Raw genomic sequence first — 21,383 nt, forward strand, 5'->3', positions numbered from 1 at the left:
ACCACGAGAATTTTGCATTATCGGGCTCTAAAATGCAGCCTATCTGGTGTGATCATGAATCGTGGTGTAGATTCATGATCATGAATTGTGGTGTAAATACTGACACAGGAAGCACCTCTGAGATAATATTTACAACGATAAAAAGCAGACGTCTTGCTAACTCTGCAGCAGAAACAACGCTAAGTCCTAAAGATCTTAAGGAATCGGCCTGTGTACGAGAGATCCTGTTCACCAACTTGTAATCGGGGCCAACACAGTAGGAGAACATGTGCTGGATATGAGGGAGGAATTACTGGAAGGGACAACAAGAAAGCATGGGTTCATATCCTCTGTTTCCAAACACCCGTCCCAGGAGAGCCAAATGTCTGCTGTAGCCATAAGTGACAGCAAGTGGGGCCACCCTGAATCAGCTTCCAGGAAATAAGTTTTCTTTTTTGCTGGGGGAAGATTCTCGGCTAAAGATCAAAAGAACGGAAATGTAACTCTCAGGAACTTTTTGGGTTTGTTTAATAGCTTCTGAGGCCGCTGGGATTACTGAACTGATGCACAAACATAAGACTCGGCATAAGAGTTGTTATTTAGTCAAACACATGGCAAGTAGGAAGTCAATATGCAATGCTTTTCATAGATCCATCTACTCCGTGTCATGGCAGGGCCAGTGCCTGAATGAGCTGTTTATCTGTCACAGAAACAGCAGCTAGAAAGTAGGGCCTAATTTTTATCATGCTTGGACCAATTTTAAACTAGAGCAACACCACTAACTTCAGCAGATTTACTCTTGACCTGCGTGAGTATAGATATAGCCAGAGCTAGGTCCATGCTCTACCGCTGGGAACAGATATATGCTAATATGCTGGTCACATAATACATGTCTGGGTCTCTAACTGGCTAAAGAAGCCACAATTTCTTCTCTACATCTGGATTTGCAATTATATGGCTTCTCCCTGCTTCTTCTCATAGAAAAGCAAAACTGAAAGGGACTTCAAAGGGAGCAGGACCAGGCTGGAGGGCCCCCATCCTCCCAGGCATTTAGATGCCTAACTCTCAATGAATTGAAAGGGCATGCAAAGACCGTTAAGGATGCGGTCCTACACTCCTGAGTTCTTCTGCATCATGTCCATGTCACTAATGACAGCAGTCATCACCAGAGGCTACCAATCAGTTCTCAGCCTTAAGAAAAAATCCTGTCCTTCGAGATAGACAGCTCAGCTCCAGTCAGTTCAGATCATAAAGCTAATTGGCAAATGTGTGCCATTTGGAGCAGGAGAAAATAACATTTGCATCAAAATGTATTAAGTACTTACAAAGCTTGCACACAAAGCCGTCACATGAATCAGTGGGTAACTACAGTATTCTCTCTGTGATAACTCACCTTTAGGCAGAAACAAACACCGTGTGAATCAATCTAGTCTTCCTTACGTAGACACACAACATTTGTAAGGATAGTAACCTAGAGCATCTGCTCTCTGAGGTTCCCAAAACACGCTGCCAGCAGGGATGCTGGAGCTCAGACCTGACAACAGATCTAATCACTAGGCATCACCAGTCGCTACTGGGTGGCTTTGTTGTAAAGTAGAGGGAAGTGCAAATTTTAGTTTTAATCATAGAAGCATGGCCAAACTGCAGCTATTACGTTTTGTCAATGTGTTTTCCAGGTATGGTTGCATTCACTAAGGGCCACATTTCTAAAGGGATTTCAGTGTGTTAGGATGCCGGGTGGTGCTGAGAGTGATCTCCAGAAAAGCCAAGGCACTGAATTCCCATGGATTACCATGGTGTTTGGTGCCTAACCTGCTTTAGGCACTTCTGCCTATTCTGCTTCGCTGATGCTCAGCTGTAAATGCAGTCTGAGATTATACCACAACCTGCCTTAAAATGACCCAGACTGCTGTGAAGCAATGAGGACTGAAGCAGCATCCTGAATCACACAGCAGTACTGCACTAGCACCACAAAAGCCCATGTATAATACTGCTGTTCATTCCCGAGCCATGGCTAGGTCACTCTTTAGCATCCCTGAAACCTACCTGGTGGGCAGAAGAGGTTCCTTTGGGGCATCTGACATGGACTCTCCAGTTTACATGGTATTTTTCTAAAGCGGAAGAGGTACTACACCATGTTTGCCCAGCACATTGTCATCTCGAACACGTGTGCTACAAATAAGCTGGAGAGAGCATCAGGGTACAAAATCTTTCCCTTCCCTTCCCTTAATGTGTTCTCTCCTACTTGCCTCCTGTCAGCCAACCCAATCTTCTGAGCTTTTTTCAGATTTTCACGAGTGGGTCAAGATCTGGAGGAATCACTTCCCTGGAGCTGAACTGAGCTTTGTAAATAACCATCATGATCTCTCTGCACCCCAAGTCTCTCGGTGTCACGAGTCATCCCATCCAAATGAGCTTGCCCTCCCTGAAGGAAAGCGACTTTGCTTTGGGAGAAAGTATGCCAACGATTTAACAGACTCAGGTGAGTACAACCCTTGAGATCGGTCTCTCTCAATGCCATCCTATTCAGCCTGGCATTGTATGTATGTATGTATGTATGCTTCCAATTTTGTGAATTCTTCACAAAATTGGAAGCTGAAAAGGCCTAAGTAACAGGGCGCAAACACTTCTCATACATCTCCATGGCTGAGCTCAAGTCCTCCAAACAGAATTTGGAATAGTTCCGCATTTGGTATATGCTCACTGTACACATACACCCTCTCTGGAAATAAAATCATGCAAAACTGTCCACTTGAAAACCATTCCCATTGTTACAGACAAGTAATAAATGTCCAGATCTAAGTTTTAAAATTTCAGTGTTAAAGAAATGAAAACCCTAACCCCCTTCAGGGAATTCAGTGCAGTTCTGATTTCTGGAGTTCAACGGCTGCCCCATGACAATCTGGTTATTTTGAAACTAGACAGAGGCCCAAAGCAACGCTCTCAGCAGAAGACCATGGGCATGAGGGATGCGCATGTCATTTTCAGACAGTGTTGAGGACCCACAACTCAAAATGGGGTCAATGAACTAGGTCCTTCTACTGTTGTCCATCAGCAATCCCACTGATTGCAATGGGGTGCTTTGTGGAATAAAAGACCATTCAAAATAAGTCAGGTTGTTGGAGCAGGTGCTCAAAACCTCCGTAACCAGGCCCTATAGCAGCATCTAATCAAAGTCCTGCACAGCTACGTCTCCACAACACCTGAACAGTTGTGGAAACCTGCAACCCTCCCTGCAATTCCTGGGTACCATGGGCAGGCAGCTCCTGACATGCTCAGGCTTTCTCATGTGAATATGCTTTCGGCTCATAGCTCATGTGAATACACCGTGTGTGACTCCTGGAGTGTTGCCTCTGCACCATAAGGTGACCTGGGACAGCCTAACACGAGGCATTTGAATGGGATCCAAGTCCCAGGCTTTTGCACATGTACATTTCTCAGACTCCAGAACTTCAGTCAAAGGAAACTTCTGTACAGGAAAATGCAGTCCAGAGAGTTCCTGAAGAAACCCCAAACGTGATGCCTTCAGAGGCAACTCCAAAGCCACAAACAATAACTGGCAGAAGAGCCTGCCAGAAAGCCAGATCCTGCTACTGGAAAAACTGTTTTGCCGGCCAGGCGATGGGGTCCTGCGCTGCCGTTGACAAACAGGGGAGAAATTCATAGGGTGCCGGCTCAGCCACTGTGCTCTTAAGAAAAGCAAAGAGGAAAGAAAGCAGCTGCTCTGACGTTAGTTACCTAATACAAACTTCTAAGGGCTTCCCAAACTGCATGTGTGAGGGTCTCTGCTGGCAGAGACATAGAGCAGCGTGAAAAGCAGACTATTAAAGTTAAAAGGAGATGGCACCTAGAAGCCAAAGACATCCCATCAGCAGCTCAACCTTTGATTCCTCACAGAGCCAGGGGTCGCTGCAAGGAATCCAGTGCAACTAAAACATGCCAAGGAGCCAGATGTTTCAGCTGGAAACCCCAACACGGATAGATCTGTGCCCTGGAACTGCAATCACCATCCAGACAGGAGGTGGAGATGCAATGGCACAATGTTCTCCAGCAAGAGCATCTCAGTCCTGCAAGAGTAGGCCAGGCCCATGTTGTTTTAGTTTAACTGTCAAGCAAATGGCTGAATGTTTCTGGCTAATTTCTCTCTGACAACTGAAACATCAGTGCTTTGGAGAGGGTCAGTGACAGCTATAACCTCAGACTCCCGGCTGGGCCATGGGACAAGTGTCTTTCTGAATATGACAATAATCATCAGAATACCTAATCACCTACACGGAGCTTTATTATCTCGTAGCATGTGACAAGGAGTGTGGGCACCACTTCCCCCATTGTCCACTTGAGGAAACTACAACTCAGGAGGTTTCATAGTTTCATAGATTTAGGGTCGGAAGGGACCTAGTAGATCTTCTAGCCCGACCCCCCGCCAGGGCGGGAGAACAACAAAACCCCAAAACAAGAAACGGGACTCAAATGAGTCCAGCCAGGTAGGCATCCAGCCTCTTCTTAAAGACCCCCAGGGTAGGGGCCAGCACCACTTCCCTTGGAAGTTGGTTCCAGCTCCTAGCCGCCCTAACTGTGAAAATCCAGCTTCTGACTCCTGAGCTGGGTGCAGCTCTTCGTGACTCCTCAGTCTCATTTGGGCACCTGCTCCCACTGAAATGACCAGACTAGGTGCACAGTGAATGTGTGGTGGGACCAGTCTTGACTCCCAGGGCTGTGTCCTAGTGTCCTACTCACAAGCCCACAGTGGATGTGGATATGCCAGCAGCTGTGCTTAACTTGCTGCACTTCTCAGCAGCTGCTGCAGCCATGAGTTTATTGTCATAAACAAGGCCAGGGGGCAGTCAACATGGCAAGCTTGCCACCACTGCACCCTGGAGATGTCCTTATGGTGCACACGAGAAAGGCAAACATCTGTAGTAACAAGTTCTCCCAGCCCCAGCAGTAGCACCAGCCCCTACCTGGATAAAAATCCTTCTCGATGAGCTTCATCTGGAGATGGAAGATCTGCTCCTGCAGCTTGCAAATGGAGTGTTTCATTTTCTCCCGCCTTGTTACCATGTAACAGAGATTTCGAACCTGCGAAACACAAGACAGGGTTCCTACTGTAAGAAAGGCCTCGAAAAGCTCCAGGCTCCCAGCAGTGCTCCTGGAGAGTTGGCTGACCCACTGCTGCCTCTAACTACTGCCCCGCGTCTGCTGCCCGGAGAAATCCTGGCCTCCCTGTCCTCACCCTTTCTGTCCATTTCACTGTTGGCCGGACAGCCCTGCACTCCTGGTGCACTGAAAACTCCCCCTGGGGAAATTCTGAGTGGGCCAGGACTGCAGGACACAGGATATCACCAGCTCCAAAACTCCTGGCCCAAATCAGCTAGTGGACATAAAAATAAAGACATTCATCAGAGAAGAGGGACAAAGCTTGTAGGCCCCTTTCAGATCCTGAGAACTGGAGCCCCCCCAGGGAAGGGAGAGGGCAGGTGCATGGTGCAAATGTCGTTATGTTTAGAAAGGCAAAGAAGAAACAGGGTTTCTAGGGGCTCAGACCTGCTCTGGCAGATCCCTCTCTGCAAACAAGGTACAGTGAGTACTCCCTAAGTGCAGCCCTTCAGACACTTCCCAACATGCTGGGATGAAAGGTGCCAGGGATGCACCCGCACCCAGTCCAGCCGTATTCCCTCTGAGATGTGGTACATTGCTGCCCACCCCATCTACCCTCCCTAATACAAGGAAGGCACATCATGGCTGCCACCTGCACCGGGAAAGGAGCTTTTTTCTGCTTTCTTCCCATGCATGCCCTGTGCTCGGGTGCAGGGGAGTGCAGTACAGAGGCTGCCCTCCCACTCCACTATCCCCCCAGCATCTACAGAGGGCTGCTTTGCAGGCCTTTCTAATACAAAGTGTGGATGCTTGGTGGTGTGGCACACTCAAGGACCCACAACAGTTTCTATACACAGGTCACCAGACACAGCTTCATCAGGGCACAGGCGCAGGTTTCTGCTGCTGTGGTACCCAGTTTGGAGAGAGGTGATGCCACTAATCTCCTTCCTAGACTCTACCCTCTTCTCCAAGAAAACTGAGGAAACGAAGCAGGGGAGTGCTGTGGAGTGCTCAGACTGTGCTGGTTAGAAGCTGCTCCTCGCACCCTTCGTATAACATATGACATATTCACAAACGCAATGTGGTCACCGTTCTGTGCAAACGTGATCATCTTCCGCTGAGGGTAAGGATCAGCCAGTTAACGTTTAACTTTTACCATCCCAGTCAAAGTTCAAGAACTTGAGCTCATAGGAAAGCCCCGGACTTCAGCACCAGAGACGCCAGGTGCCTCAGTCCAGAATAGCTCAGGCAAACACAAAGAAGGAGAGAGATTTCATCTTCTGCATCTACTTCCTGGTGCAACAACTCTGGATTGACTTCCAGCACAGGCTGTGGGGTGACCTTTAAACCAGGCTATTAATCTGAATGAAAGCACTGGGAGACAGAACCCATGGGGGTCAGAGTTTAAATTACTTGACCATCTTACCCTGTTGGACTGATGGGGATTAGCATTGCAACCACTGTGGTCAATAGCTGGGCTTTAATGTTACATGGTGACTGATGCTCAGACACCCACTGAGGAAGCGAATGACTCTGACGAGCTCTGAGATCCTTGGATGTGAGGAATATCTTACCAGAGAAGAGCAAGGTGTTTCTTGACATGCAGAGGTATAAGGAGCACAGTGGAGGTCTGGCTGACACCGTGATCAAAACTGCCAACTATCAGTTCATCAGTGATTCTCCGATGACTTCAATGGGGCTACTCACCCCAGCTCCCGATCTGCACTGTGCGCACACATGTGTACATGGGTAGCATTTTCTTCCCGTTTGCACTTGATTTAGAAACTTTTACAAAAACTCCTAAGAGCCCAGTGGTATAGTGCCCCCTTGGCTGAATCCTGCCCTTCTCATGTGCATGTTATTTTCACTGAAATCAGCAAAGAAGTTTCATCTGAGCTTGGGCTACAGGGTCAGGCAGCGAGGAAAAGCAACTGTGGGAGCTCGTTGCACTGCTCACCCTATCCATGCTACTGAGCGACTGAGAACCAGGGGCTGATCACAAAATTGGCTGTCGCTCTAAGCCAGATGCTAGGACGCTGCACATGAGATATGAAGTACAGAACAGATAGCGGGCTGGGACCTCAGCTGGTGAGCACTGGCCTGGGGCCACTGACTTCCCTGAAGCTGTGTCAATAAACACCAACCCAGAGCCTGGCCCACCGCCACCCTTTCTGTTGTTTACTCAGATGAGTCAAATATTAGCTGTTAGTTGCTGGCGTATTGGGTCTAGCTTGGGGAATGCAGTCGCACTAGAGAAACTTTCTAGCTGCAAACAGCAAAGCTTTGCAACTAAACCCAGTCCTTGGAGAGTCGAAACTGTCCTGGATGCGCCGGAGGGACGGTCACCTCCTGAAGACCACTCATGATAAACGCTCCACAGAAGTGCTCTAGCTAGCACGAAACCTGGCCACGCCAGGAATTTCAGCAGGGACAGCAACCCGCCTGCAGACAGCTGTCCCCTCCAACCACAGGGCGCCTGCTGCAACTTCCACCGCAGAAGGAGGGGAGGGGAAGGGGGAAAAGTGTCAAGTTACTTCCTCACAGGTCAGTCCCACTGCAGGTAGAGGGTTCCTGCAGCTGGGCAATGGCCCGGGAGTTCAGGATCGGCCCTCAAGCTGAAGAACTGGGGCCCTGAGCTGCTTAGGTGGTAGCAGTCAAGTAGAGATGATCCACATGCACGAGGGACTACATCCTGTCTGTGCCAGGATGCCTCCTGCCTTGGCGACTGGTGCCTCCTGAGTCTGGGGGGGCACCTGCAGAAGCTGGCGGTGGGGAGGGGGCTGGCAAGCACCTGCAGACGCTACAAGCAGCGTCAGCGGTGGGGACAGAGCCGTTGGTGGTGTCGGCAGCAGAGGTAGCTCTCTCAGAGGGGCACGTGCGTCCCCTACCAGTCACCTATGCCTCCTGCACGCTTTGCACCAGGGATGGCACCATGTGGGGCTGCAACAGTGAGCTGTGAGAGGCACTCTGCTGAGCAGAAGCAACACATGCCCCTACAGCCTGTTGGATTTTGCTGCTGGTGGTACTAACTGGAGCTCACACCAGGTATTAATGACAGTAGAGCTCGGCTCTACTCCAGTGTAGGGATAGAAATCAGCAGCTCCCCTGTGGCAGGGTTTTATTTATGGTCCAAGCCTTTTCTCAGGCATCATCGGGGCAGGGAGTGAGGTAGCAGAGATGTCGTTTTGCTTCTGCCCTCAGCCCACCTGACTTGCTGGAAGCTCCACACTGAATGAGCCAAGCTCTCCTCTCGGTAACACCTGGCGTGAGCTCCTTCCCTGTGCCAGCCGGTTAGTGCCACCAGCAGCAAAATCCAACAGGCTGTAGGGGCATGTGTTGCTCCTGCTCAGCAGAGTACATCTCACAGCTCGCTGTTGCAGCCCCGTGTGATGCCATCCCTGGTGCAAAGAGTGCAGGAGGCATCCTGGCATGGACAGGATTTGGTCCCTCATGTGCATGTGAATCATCTGTACTTGACCTGAGCAGCCCATCATATGCCCGTGTAGGAACTACTGATAAGCAAGCCAAGTCAGCACAAATGCCAGGTGACACCAGCTAATGTTTGCTTGTGCTGGAGTGATGCTGTGACTGCCGCCTCAGTGGGAAGGGGCAACATCTTTTAGAGGAAATGGGTAAAAGACAAAATGCAAATGGGATCTAATCTGACCTGACAGGGAATATTTACTCAGTGTCTTGACTCTCCCAAAGCTGAACTAGATGGATGCCCAGGAGCACAGCTACAGGCAATGAAGCAGGAAGCAAAAGTTGGCTCCCAGGAGCTGAATAACTTGAGCAGACACATTGGTGCACGCCCATAGACTTCTCCTTTGGGTTCTTCCTTCCCTCCCCAAGCCATGGAGCGGGACTCTTTACGATTCACAGGCTACCTCCTCTGTAAGAGTCCGGGAGCCGCTGCGCCTCTAATGGTGACGCATCAAGCCTGACCTTTTTTTCCCCTCTTCCCTAATGTCTGATACCAAAATGATAAACAGCAGTCTAGGCTGTCAGCTTTTTTTTTAAAGCTGCATTGCCTGTGGTAACGGAGACATCGTGTATTTACATTTGCCCCACACTATATTTGCTCTCTCTTTACAAATGAATTAATGTGCATGAATTTTCACATTGACAGCAAGCTTCCAGCATCTGAATTGTAAATAGCAGCCTAGACAAACAAAACAACTGCTCGTAACCAATGTCATGAAAGAGGTAGAGCCCCTGTGCTCAAAGAAATATTGTGCTTTTTAATGCACCAGGGCAATCCTAGCTATTTGTTACTGATTTTTTTTCAATCTTAAAAATAAATAGTTAAATACAGATAGAGAGAGAAAGCAGGATCCCAGGAATGGAGCCGGCTTGTGTAACCAGCAAGTCCATGTGCCGCGCAAGCAGGGTTAGTGCCTGCCGTACGTTTTCTAACAGTTTGTCCCAGTCAATGGGGCATCCGTTATTTCTCTAGAGCAGACAATTCTGCAATCCAGGAGCTCTCACTTGCCAGGCCTGATAATCAGCATAACCTTCTTTCTAAATTGGACAGTGTTATACTAACAGATCCTCCAGCAGCAACTCAAATATTGCTTTGCCCTCTGGCATGTTCATGCCCTTCCAGGACTGCAGGTAGTCCTGTTGTCTCCCTCTTCCCTGCAGAACAGTTACACATGCCTTGCTCTCTAATCAGCTCTTCTATCGGCTCTATGGATCTCGTCTGAGCTGCATCTTTTTGGAGTTGACATGGGATAGACCTTACTGCCAGACCCTGGTTCTGAGTGACAGGCTCACACATCTGAACCGCTAGGGTCCTAGGAGAAGGTTATGCTGGAGCTTACGTTCTCCTTCAGAACAATTTGGAAGCACTTACTTCTGCAGGAGGGAAAGTCGCTCTTTTCTGTTAAAGTTCCTTACATGAAGAGGCAAAGGGGTGATTCAAATGCTGTATGCTTTACTATGTCCCCTTCTTTCTGTTCTGGATGGAACCAAGCATCAAACTAAAATTTCTTTACAAAGGAAACCGTTGCCTCCGGCAACTTTTCTATCAAAATGTTTGGCAATATTTTTCCACTCTGATTTTGTATTCCTAGAAGAAAATATCATTTGCCCTCTGCTTAGAGACTGCTGATATTTACACATTTACATTGCTAAACAACCCCCATTCCCTCGTACCCAAGCAGTCTCAGATGTTGATATGACACTCCTGGAAGCGTACAGCTTTTTTTCTGCAGCTGATCTGAGACAGCGAGCTTGTGGAATAAGCTAAAAATGTCTTACTGGAACTCCTACAGTAGAGACACAGGAATAGACAGGAACAGGGGAGGGGGATTCCAGCAGAAAGGGTGTTTCACTGATTTAACCATGAAACAGTAAAGGCAGGAACAAGGGAGGCTGGGGTAGGCAGTGAAGGGGACTTCGGCAAGGGTTGTAAGGAGACAGAAGGGTTGCGACTGTCACAGACAAGAAACCTGACTGCAGACATCTGCATCCAGTGGAAGGTCTCTAGGCAGGGCGAGGCTTTCCCAATGCACGGAGGAGGGACGGCAGAGTGACTGAAGCCAGTGCCTTGACACCACAAGCAAACAGCTTGGTTTGGACTGCACAAGGTTGTGCTAGGTTTCTGGGTGACTGGGCTTTCATGTCAGTGAAACAGAGAGGCTCTGTGGGCCTCGCATTCCTGGAAAGCATTAGCAAGTCATGCTGAATGCTCCTTCTTTAAAATGCCAGTCCGGGTAACAGAGAAATCCTGATGCATTGCAGGGGCATAGCCCAAGGCTAAAATATTTCCTGTCCTACAATAAGCACGCACCTTTCTGTAGGGCCTTTATTCTGAGGAGCTAAACGTACCTGATTAACAGGGGTCTTACAACAGCTCTGAAAGACAAGGAAGGCATCAGCAGGCCTGGCTGCCATGCTCTCTGCTCAACCTCACCTGGGGCCAAGGGTCTCCTTTGCCGCTGGTCAAGCAGAGGGGACAGCGCTGGCTGCGCTGCTGGAGGGGCCTGGCTGTTGGCAAGAGTCGAGTGCTCCCACTGTCCCAGAAGGAGCAGCAGGGAAGGCAGGCGCTCAGAGGAGGTGGGAAGGCAAGAGCGGCAGAAACAAACTCTCCCTCTCAGCCTCCCACTAGAGCCACAGACACCCGCCATGACCCCTGCCAGCAGCAGAGAGGACCTCTAGCAGTGCCTCTGCCCTGCTTGTGCAAGAGCAAGGCCCCTATGAGCTCAGAGGGGTTTCCACGACTCGCTGACGTGACGTCCTGTGCACCGTTCCTTCCTGCGACAATGGAGTTTCCCAACCCTCTCTCCCCAATTTTGTGTTGTTTCACGACACATTTTGTATTGCTTCCTTCCCTCTTGTTTTCGTCTCTTCTGCACAGTACCCAGCCCCTCTCCCAAATGGCCTCTGCTTCCCCCTAAGTCCTGCTAGCTCCTTTCAGGCAAATGAGACTGACAAAACACTAAGGGCACTGGCAGCGTGGCGTTTCAGAGATCCCCTCCCTTACACATTTCTCTTTACTGCCTGCTTACAAGCACGGAGCCAGAAGCCAATGCAGCAGGGGAGGGCAGACGGCATTCAGTGCAAGACCTGTCACAAAAGTTTATTATTGTAACTCTGCTGACGTTGATTCTTCCTTAACAAGCCAGCGTGGTGCCCTCGAGGACACGGGCCAAGTGGAGGACTGTCCTGGCGGTGGCCTGAGGAGCAGCAAACCTTTCTGGGCACCATTCACTGTGATGTGCCTGTGTGTGCCACAGGGCTCTGATCACACAGCAACATCCCAGAGGAAGTGATCTGTACCCCACATAAGAGCATCACATCCATTGGCCCCATGTTTCACTCATGCCACTGGATTTGTCTTTACTATTTGCTTTTGAAAAAAAAGTCAAATTCCATTTCTGTGTCTAACGTGGTTTTCACGCTGGTGAATGGGGTGGAAATGACACTCGGCTATCGGCACAGTCTGGCTCCCCGTCCGGTTAATGGCCCTTTATTCCCAGAGCGGGCAAGGCACAGGTAGCTGTGCTGCCTTGGCAGTGGGTCTCTCCCCTGTGCGAGAGGGCTCCCCTCTGGAGCGGAGAACAGAGGTTAAACTCAATGCACATTCAGAAATTGATGTCACTGCTGGGACTCACAGGAACTCGTTTCAGCTGTGCTGGCATCCTGTGATGAAGGCACATATCCGTTAGGACCTGAGCTGGAGCAGGGAAACAGTATGACTGTAACATTTGGCACATTTTAAAAAGAAAATATTCCTGTGCTTATGCATGAGGAGAAAAAAGAGTGAAGAGGTCTGGGGGGGGTTTCTGTTCCTTTCTTTGATAACACACTAGTTGCTTTATGCAGAACTTCAGGTACTGAGAGCAAACAGACAGGGCAGAGCAGACGAGTCACAGAAGAGTACTTACAGTGGCCAGACCCTGTGGAAGAGCTAACCAGGTCGACAGAGATGAAGATGGCTTTTTCCAGCAGCTGCCTGCTAGAAGTGTCTGGGTGACTGGGAGAGAATCAGGGTAGCAGAAGGTGTACTCACCCTCTCCAGGTCTTGCCTGAGATGTGTGAAGAGCTTTAAGCGTCTGTAGAGCACATCCTGTTCCTGCTGAGCCAAGTTGTCCACTTCATCTGTTTTGGGTGTCAGCAGCGGTTTGTTGGAATTAGCCTTTCTCTTCAGCTTCCAGTACTGGTACACAAAATCCACCAGCGACTCACTTATGTCGAGGTTCTCAGCCACCTCTGAGGGCTTCACAAGTTCATAGAAATCCTCTTCCAACTGCTGGAGCTTCTGTTTCCGTAGCGTGACCTTTTCTAAGTCCAGCTGGGCTTGGTCGGGTTCAGTCCGTGCCTCGTCTGGGGGCTTAGTGGCACCACTGCTGTGCTCAAGGCAGAAGGACTTAAACTTCACTTCGTCATTCTCCGCTAAAATAGTCCGCATGTCCAGATTGTGATCAAAGGCGCACGTGACGTGGAATGCAGTGATGCAGGCGGGCATGGAGCACTGGAGGGAAGACAAAGCAAAGAACTTGGATTATTTCACTCACTGTCATTATTTTTTTATTGGTACACTGAAGGACTGGACACGTGCTCGCTCCTGTTAAACGGCTGTAAACAGGGTATCACTGACTGCAGCGATACTTGGCCACTGCGAAAGGATCACAACATGTGAGAGCCTGGCCTGCCTATAAAAAGCATGAATGTAGCATGTCTAATGCAGTAACTGACTGCACGTTACTTTAGGGCACCCGGCTGATTGACAGGGTCAAGGAATAAGAACTTGACACTGTGCAAAAACCAGATACCCCTATGGGAAATGACTGCACTTCCCAAATCCCATGTGCAAAGCCAGTCACCATTATCAGAAATGTCCTAGCAGAAGAAACCCAGTCTTCATCAGACTGCTACATCCATTTAGCCCCTTTTAATATCAGTCCTAAAATCTTTCTTATCCTCCATGTTGAGATCATGGCTCTCTTTTGCTTCCATAAAATAAGCTTTCCAATGGTATGTCCAATACTGCTGTCAGTATTGTGGACCGCTGTAATGATAACATGACTGTTGTTGGCAAATAGGTCTCTCCTGATACAAGAATTAACTTATCTCTCCCTGCAAATTCCCCCAGGAATTATATTACTTTTTCCTTTTTTAAAAACCTAAAACCCACCACACTGAATTTATTTGAAGCCTATCGAGGGGGTTGAAGTTCATGAATAAAACTGGAATCTCAGGAGCTTCCAATGCTCCTGAAGCATACTGCCCTTATTAAAAAGTGAGTCTCCCTTTGAAATTCCATAGCCTCTAATTAGTTTCATTAAAAAGAGTAAAAAGAGGGAAAAAGGGACCCTCAGCTTATCTACAACAGGCATCATCACCGTTAATGGAGGAAACTGGGGCAGTGGCTAACTTGTGGTCAAAAAAGTTAGTTTAGATCAGAATTTAAAGCAAGTTCCCTAAATTCCCCCAAGGTTAAATTACTCTGGATTCCACAGGCAGCAAAAGTTAAAAAAAATGATTTCCTCTTGCAGAAAGCACGCTCACTGGCTGTACACATTTCAGAACACTCTCACCCTCTATTCATTACCTCTTTTTTAATGGCTCAGAGTGTCAGGTAGTTATTTAAACCATAACCCATAAGAAATCAGTTTATTCCAGCTGGTAATGACCAGTTAAACTGCAATAACGAGCCATTCTAAGCAGCTTATTACTGTAGACACCACATTTAGCAGCTTATATAACATTGTTCTTGTGGGGAGAAAAAATGAGCAGTTCCAGCATGAATGACCACATTAAAATGTGTGATATTTCCTGAAGGCTGCTGATAAACAATTCAGGACGCAGCTCCTTTTGGGGGAGGGTTGCAGTAGGTTGTCAGGCTCAAACAGAAAAACACTTCAAGTTGCACTTGGAGTGCAAAGCTTCATTACTTCTATATCTTTGTCCATCAGCCTTGGATTCATGCCCTGTGATTAAGTCACTAAGCACAAGCTTTCCACGTTGCTGTTTTTAGCTATTTTCCCTTTACTTTGTTTATGAATTCACCAGTGATGGTGAAAGCCAGGGATTACTTTGTCCTGGGCCAGGCACGGCACATAGCACATTTGCTGCTCGCATAGACCTGCATGCCAGAGAGAATTCATGCTGAGACTCTCACTGAAACCAGTGGGAAGATTCATAAAGACTTCAGTGGGCTTCAGATCAAGCCCTGCTCGGTCCTGACCCGTACTTCCTCCTGTTGATTCTCAGCATTCGTTCTCTCTGGCAAACAGAAGCTGCCAATTGTGCCAGAACTGCGGTAACGTGCCAGAGTGGATCTCTGAGTTTGCCAATGCTGAGATCACCACAACTATCCATCAGTGATTAGACTGTGATCCTAGGGCTCACCTGGTCGCGTTCCACACCACATTTGAAACCATGTCTCCAGAAGTGAAAGGCAAACAATGCATTAGCTCCTTCTGCCACCCAGCCCCTCCATTCCTTACCCCAGTTAAGTAAGCTCATTTGTACCTTGTTTCTGATTGTGTCACTATGTATCCAGATAAGCCAAATCTGGTAATAGGGACATCACCATATTTCCCTGTACTTATGGTGAGAACTAACACCAGTATCTCGGGTCCCACCATGTAGAAGCAGTTGGTCAGAAGTGATGTTTTCATGGCTACCACTGTTGCTACTGCAGAGGAAGCTGGTGTCACAGAAGTGCCAGCTGAGTGCAGAAAGCAGCCTCGTTATTTCTGGTAACAATGGAGGGGGCAGAGAGAGCACAACTTGATTTCCAGCCTCCTGATTTATTCGGTAGAGCCAGCACATCACCTTTTCGCTTTTAAACTGCACACACGTGATATGAAAGTCTCTTAGAAAATAAATACAACGAGGAAATGCAGTGTCACTCGCTGGAGTCACTTTCCTGACTCTAATGGCACTTTAAGACAGGAGATCTTTGCCAACTGTATGTTTCCTTGATTGAGTTTTCTTGTCTGGTTGCCAACATGGTAATTTTACTGCATAGAGCTATCTAGCTACTGATGTAGTCAATTGTTTCTATATTGGCATAACATCTGGGGGTACTTTAAACTAAATCATTGGGAAGATCCTTTATGCTGTTATGTGCATAAATAGCTACTGTACTGTAGCAAAAGTGGACAACAAGAACTTACTGGCTCCAGTGAACTATTTAAGTTAATAAAACACATGCATCAGCGTTGCCTTCCTCCTGCCTATTTACGTCACTAACAGTATTAATATCATTATTAAAGTGTCTGTGGCTTTTGCCAGAACAACAGACTACAGCTCGCCCTTTACACAGGAAAGATAATCTGCACTACCTTAGAAAGAAAACAAACAGACTGACACTCATCCTGGATTTCTCCTCCAACAGATGGCAAGTAGCAGTTGTCAGAGACCGTGCCCAAAATGCAAATAGAAAATAATTAGCAAGCTCAGCTGACAGGGCAACAATGAAAGGTACCTGTTCAGCAGCAGCTACCAAAGGACCTTGCATAAACTGACAATAAAAACATATTGATCCATCAAATCTCTCATGAGCACAGAATGCCAATGGAACGAGCCTGCTCTTCAGGGAAGACAGGAGTCTGACAAGCAGAACGAGCTGGGACATGAGAGACTGGGGCAGCTCCTTGGCTCTCACAATACTTGCATGGGTGGCTGTACGTGGAGTCCATCTGTACTTGGATGTAAGGCCAAGGAAGTCAGTGGAGTTGCACCAGAGGTAAATTTGGCCTGCTCATTAGTTGGTTCGTTGTGGAGTGAAGATACGGGGATTATATCACTCACCAGTGGCGGTGGAATGCAACAGCTGTTTAACAGCTCACGGCAATGCTACCCAGCAGATTTGGAGCAGGAGGTGAAGTCAATGCAAAATCCAGCCGAACAGGAGGGAAAATTTAGAGAGAATGAATGTCATTACCAAAGCTGAAATCTTGCCAGGACCCTAGAGCAGATACCTCTGTGATCTTATGAAATGGGCCATGGTATTCCTAGTTGCCAAAAATGATCTGGATGTCACCTCCTTTGCATGAGGGGCTCTCCTGTATCAGAAATGTCCTAGCTCTGGGCTGGGTTGTTGGTTTCTTACTGGCTGACAGGGAGAAGTAGGATGGCTGGCATCCTGGAGCGCACACGTGACACTCGTTTCCCCCGACCTCTGCACATCTTCAGCACTGAACAGTTCCAATCAAAGCAGGCCTGGAACTAAAGGACTTCTCTGCTTCGAACTTGGGGAAAAGTTTCCACAATGAGCTGTAATTCTCCAGGCAATGAATGTTGATCTCTAGTGACCAAATGGTCTTCATTCCCTCCCAGCACTCTGGCTTTGACTTCATGCAGAATCTGCAAAAAATGCTGGCCTCTTATCTACTCAGCCAGTCCGAGGTGTGACTCCTCACTTTTAGCCATTAGCAAGAAGATCCCAGCAAGGTCTCCATACTGTTCTCAGGCCTGAAACCAAATTGAAAATATTACAGAGCTATTTAAATGGCAGACGACACCTTCCCAGGACCTGAGTCATTTCCCTAAAAAAGGAAGGGAAAAAAAGATAATAATATCACGAGATGATGTCTTCAGAAGGGCCAAGGTCTGCCAGCTGATGGAGAACTGGCATTCTGCCCTCTCACACAAGGGCAATGACATGCTCTGCCAGCAACAGTCTGATGCTTCATCGGCTTCTGCTTTCACCAGCCTGGCTGCACGGCTCCGTCTCTTCGGTGCTGGTACACTGTATTCTCAGCACCTCGGGGGCACATCATCAGTACGCTTCCTTGGACTGTCTTTGCTGGTTCAGCAATGTAAACAAGACAATTCCAAGAGGCCAGGCTCCTTCTGGCACCGTCTCACGTCTAACCACAACAACCACTATGAAGTCATGATTTCCCCAGAGTAGAAGCCTGGAAAACAGCTCTTATACATAGCCATCTTGTCAGCATTGCATTTAACTGAATAGTAGTGATTTACACTAGCTGAGGGGCTGACCCCTAGTCTTTCTGAAAGAAAAACAAGGAGGAAATGATGATGCACATGAAGCAAGGTCAGCCCCTCCTGCTCAGCTCCCTGCTCTGCTTGCTTGTTTCCACTCTGCTGGTGGTCAGACCTGGCAGGCTACCCGGAGTAAATTCCCTTGGTGCCCAGGGAGGTAGGTGCAGCTACACGTTCAAATTCGGTGCACGGAGTTGTGTGCAGCTAGTTGGGTGCTGCGTTGCAATCGGTGTGTACATTCACTCCACTTGCACACACCGTAACTGTGTACACATTAAGGGATGTGCCTCCATCTCTTAAAATGAAGATTTGGTTCTGTGCGTCAGTAGAAAATAGGAATGCCCCCCACCTTCCTTCTCTGAAGCACAAGCCCTCTTCTCCTTAAGGGATGATTCACCTTTCACAGTCTCGGTCTGCTGGTTCAATGAAACCAAGTCAGACTGGGCACTTGGAAAAGCCAGCACTGGAAGCTGCTGAGATGAGCTCTTTCTAACGATCCAGCTGTAATAGACCTGTCCGCACCATAAACATTTACTTGCCATTGTCAGGAGTTAGCGCTAAGTGCTTTAGCAAAAAGATTCTCTCTCTCTCTAAAGCTGCTGTAAACCTGCACTGCTGACAGAGATGGTTACATTACACCTGCATCAATAGACACAGATCAAAAACATGCGGCACAAATATACACTTTTGCAAACACAGAGCTTTGTACTTCTGATAAGAGTGGAAGACTCTTTGCTTATTTACCTCTGTAGGTCAGCCTGCTGCTTAGTTACTCATAAAGCCTTAAATAAAGTCACTGGCTGCTTATTCCTCTCCCTTTCAGCAGAACTGTCCTGCGAAAGTTAGGGTGGCACAGTCAGCCATTCCAGTGGCAATCTTATGAAGGCTTATAAAGGGTAAATTGTCAGCACATGAGACAATAAAACACCGGGTTCCATTTCAGGTGACCTTTAATGCAAATCCATTCAATCCAAAGGTTCTCGCAGCACACGTGTGATGCCTGTGCTAAGAGGATGAAGACTTAGAGAATCTGAAGTCTTTTTGATGCTGCCAAGTCTATTTGACTCGTTTCCCTGCCCTTCCGTTCTTTGAAAGCAATTGCCATTATGACACAATATCTCCATCTGGCAGGGTGAATAAGCAGATCCACCCAGAGCCATCAGAATGAAGTGAGTCAAGGCTGGAGATTTAAAGAAACATTGTGAGATCTCATTTGGAGCTAAAAGGATTGCTTTTCAACAGCTCCCTTTAAAGTATTAAAATCAGTGCAGTTCATAAACACCGTGGAGGCTTGCAGCTTTCTCGCCAGTTCAGGCTATATCACCATTCTTCAATCAGCCACTTACTCCCTGTCATCTACATAGCGTTGCTATGTCGTGTAGAGGGGCCAAGTTCTACCTCTGCATTAGACTTGAGTTCCTGGACTTGGCACAAGGGTAGGAACTTCCCCTCAATTCAGGGAGCTAAAGAGTTACTCCGTGGTTGTCACAGCAGCTCTGAAGTTGGTAGCGCATAGCAGGAGATCCACCAGCTTTTCCCTTGCTCTCCCTCTGGCCTGCCCTTGTGGCACCCTCCCAAACATCAAAGTGAGGTGAAGTGGAAGGAGCTACCTGTAACTGGGCTTTGACGGATGCAGTGGTGCGGACACGTAACTCCAAAAATTCTGTCCCATTGCCATACGTGGAAAACCACATTTCCCCTGTAGTCAGGGCTCTTTGCACAGGTGGAGGGGAGGTGCCGCAGGATTGCATCACTGTCAGTGCCTTGTCAGAACGCAGTTTTTTGTGATACCTGAGTCTTTCCACAAGGAAAACTTAGTAACGTGGCTGCAGGAAGGATAGTAAATAGGAGACCTGCTGTGATTCGCTGAGGTGAGGTAAAAAGAGCAGGTAAAAAGTTGGGGTGTAGTAAATGTTAAGTATGCCAATTTGTTAGCTGATACATTTAAAATCAAGTGCAGATTTCAAATCGTGGCTTTCCAATGAAGAACTGCTCCGTGTCTAGCGCTACGGGTATGTGAAATCCTGAGGCATAAAAGCTCACAGGTCCCTTATTTTTGGCAGATAGTCCTAGGCACGCTGTAGCAGGTTTCTGATTTCAGACCAGTGTCGTTTTCAGTCCCTGTAATTACAGTATCACTACGGCAACATCCTCATGTTACGCAAAGAAAGTTAATCTAGATTCACAGCAGTTAATTTATTAAAAACTTACAAACAACAACACATGGTGGTGCCTGATCGGCTCCTGGGCACCTTGCCATTACCTCTGGCACCTGTCACTCAGACACTTGTTCCCACACTCGGGTCAAACCTTGCCCTCCAAAGCATGTGAGAGACCAAATGTGTCCATCGAGCTTTCTAAGCTGATTCATACCTGGATACATGTCCCCGTGCATTCCTTACAGAGACTGCAGGACAGAGCCCATCTGCTGGCTGGGATATGCGAGATCTTTGTAATGGGTTCCATTTTCTCAGGGCATCCGATGCTCACCTGGCCACAACAAACGGCTTATGTTAGTATTGCTTGCCATCATGCATCTTTGTTAAGCTAATGCAAAGATCAACTCATGGTCAGGACAGGAGAAGCATTTTTGAAAAGTCACCTCTAGGATCACCTGTATTTGGAAAATCCTCTGCTACGGAGGTGAGTGAAATGGATGGAACAGTTCCTGACATGGAGGGTATGGACAAATACCACCTTTGCTGGGCCAGACACTGCTATCTACCACCAATGGGAGTGTAACAACAGCCTCCCTCACCCAGCTTGTGGCTGGGCACATCTATTGTTTCTGGCTGGGTGCAAATGGCTGGACTGGCTACCTATCCAGCCAACACCCTAGAAGCAAGGCAGGTACATGAGTGTGATCCTGAGGGTCATGATCTAGTTTATTCCAGGGGGAGCATCTTGCAGGGGTAGCTAACTGTTCTGTACTGACTGCCAGGCTTAAGCCAGACTTGAGCCGGCAGGCAGGGACAGAGTGAATCTGAAGACCCACTGAATTTCACCCTTGACTGTCCATCTCCCACCCAGCCCAAAAATGGCTGGTCTTTTCCCTGAACAGGCTTGGTTATGACAACTTACTGAAGAGGGGAACTCCTTATGCCCCCTTATCCCCTGTGCGGCTGTGCAACAAGACTTACGGCTGAGCCACTGTTGTTGTGGCTAAAGAATTACACATACCTATTTCTGTATTATTTTAAATATATTTATGTATTTTTTTTTATCCATTCCCCTACATTCAAGTTTTATTTCACGTTTTTATTTCTCTAATAAATGTTGGCATGTCTGTTCTATTTGCACTCCCTGCCGAAGGGGGATGAAGTAACACATGGAAAATTGCTCCAAAATACACTCTGCAAATCATTTCTGCTTAAAGAAACACATGTGCTGCCTGCAAGAGAAATGCAGAGTGCCCTGCATGCACGCAATGCGTACCTCGCTGTCCAGGTGGGGCTGTGATTAATACACTGTCAGGTCACTGTTAATAAAAAATATCTGTACCTTCCTCCTGGCAAATGCCTGCTCTGTAAGGTTGAAAAATTAATGCTGCCATCATAATATAAACAAGGCTGAAATTCTTCAAGGAATACAAGCAAATATGAAAAGGGTAGGTACAGCCGGCAGAAGAGTAGATACCTGTAGTTCCCTTTCTACTGCTGTTGGCTCAGTATCCCCTGCCTTGGCATCTTTCCTCTTGCTTCAACTCGGCTTTATGAGCAGAGCTTGGACTTGCTACTCAGACCATTAGTGCAAGATCTGAGATCTGTCCTGGAAATCTCCAAAGTGACAATTTTCAAAGAAGCTTCACTGACAGGTAGACAGATTTAGCAATAGGCCGGTTA

General features: G+C 47.7%; 1 protein-coding gene across 5 annotated transcripts in view; it reads right to left on the reverse strand.

Moving 5' to 3' along the window:
* Window positions 1-21,383, reverse strand: part of JADE2 (jade family PHD finger 2) — a 171,853-nt gene that overhangs the window by 13,699 nt on the left and 136,771 nt on the right. For all 5 annotated transcript variants that reach the window (XM_019506281.1, XM_019506280.1, XM_019506277.1 and 2 more), the window contains exons 8-10: window positions 19,915-20,031; window positions 12,593-13,054; window positions 4,941-5,058 (exon numbers count right to left, since the gene is read on the reverse strand). In XM_019506281.1, coding sequence (XP_019361826.1) covers window positions 4,941-5,058; window positions 12,593-13,054; window positions 19,915-20,031 — 697 coding nt within the window. The remainder of the gene's footprint in view (window positions 1-4,940; window positions 5,059-12,592; window positions 13,055-19,914; window positions 20,032-21,383) is intronic.

The sequence above is a fragment of the Gavialis gangeticus genome, unplaced genomic scaffold, assembly GCF_001723915.1.
Source record: "Gavialis gangeticus isolate Ggan-Ray unplaced genomic scaffold, GavGan_comp1, whole genome shotgun sequence".
Taxonomy (NCBI): Eukaryota; Metazoa; Chordata; order Crocodylia; family Gavialidae; genus Gavialis; species Gavialis gangeticus.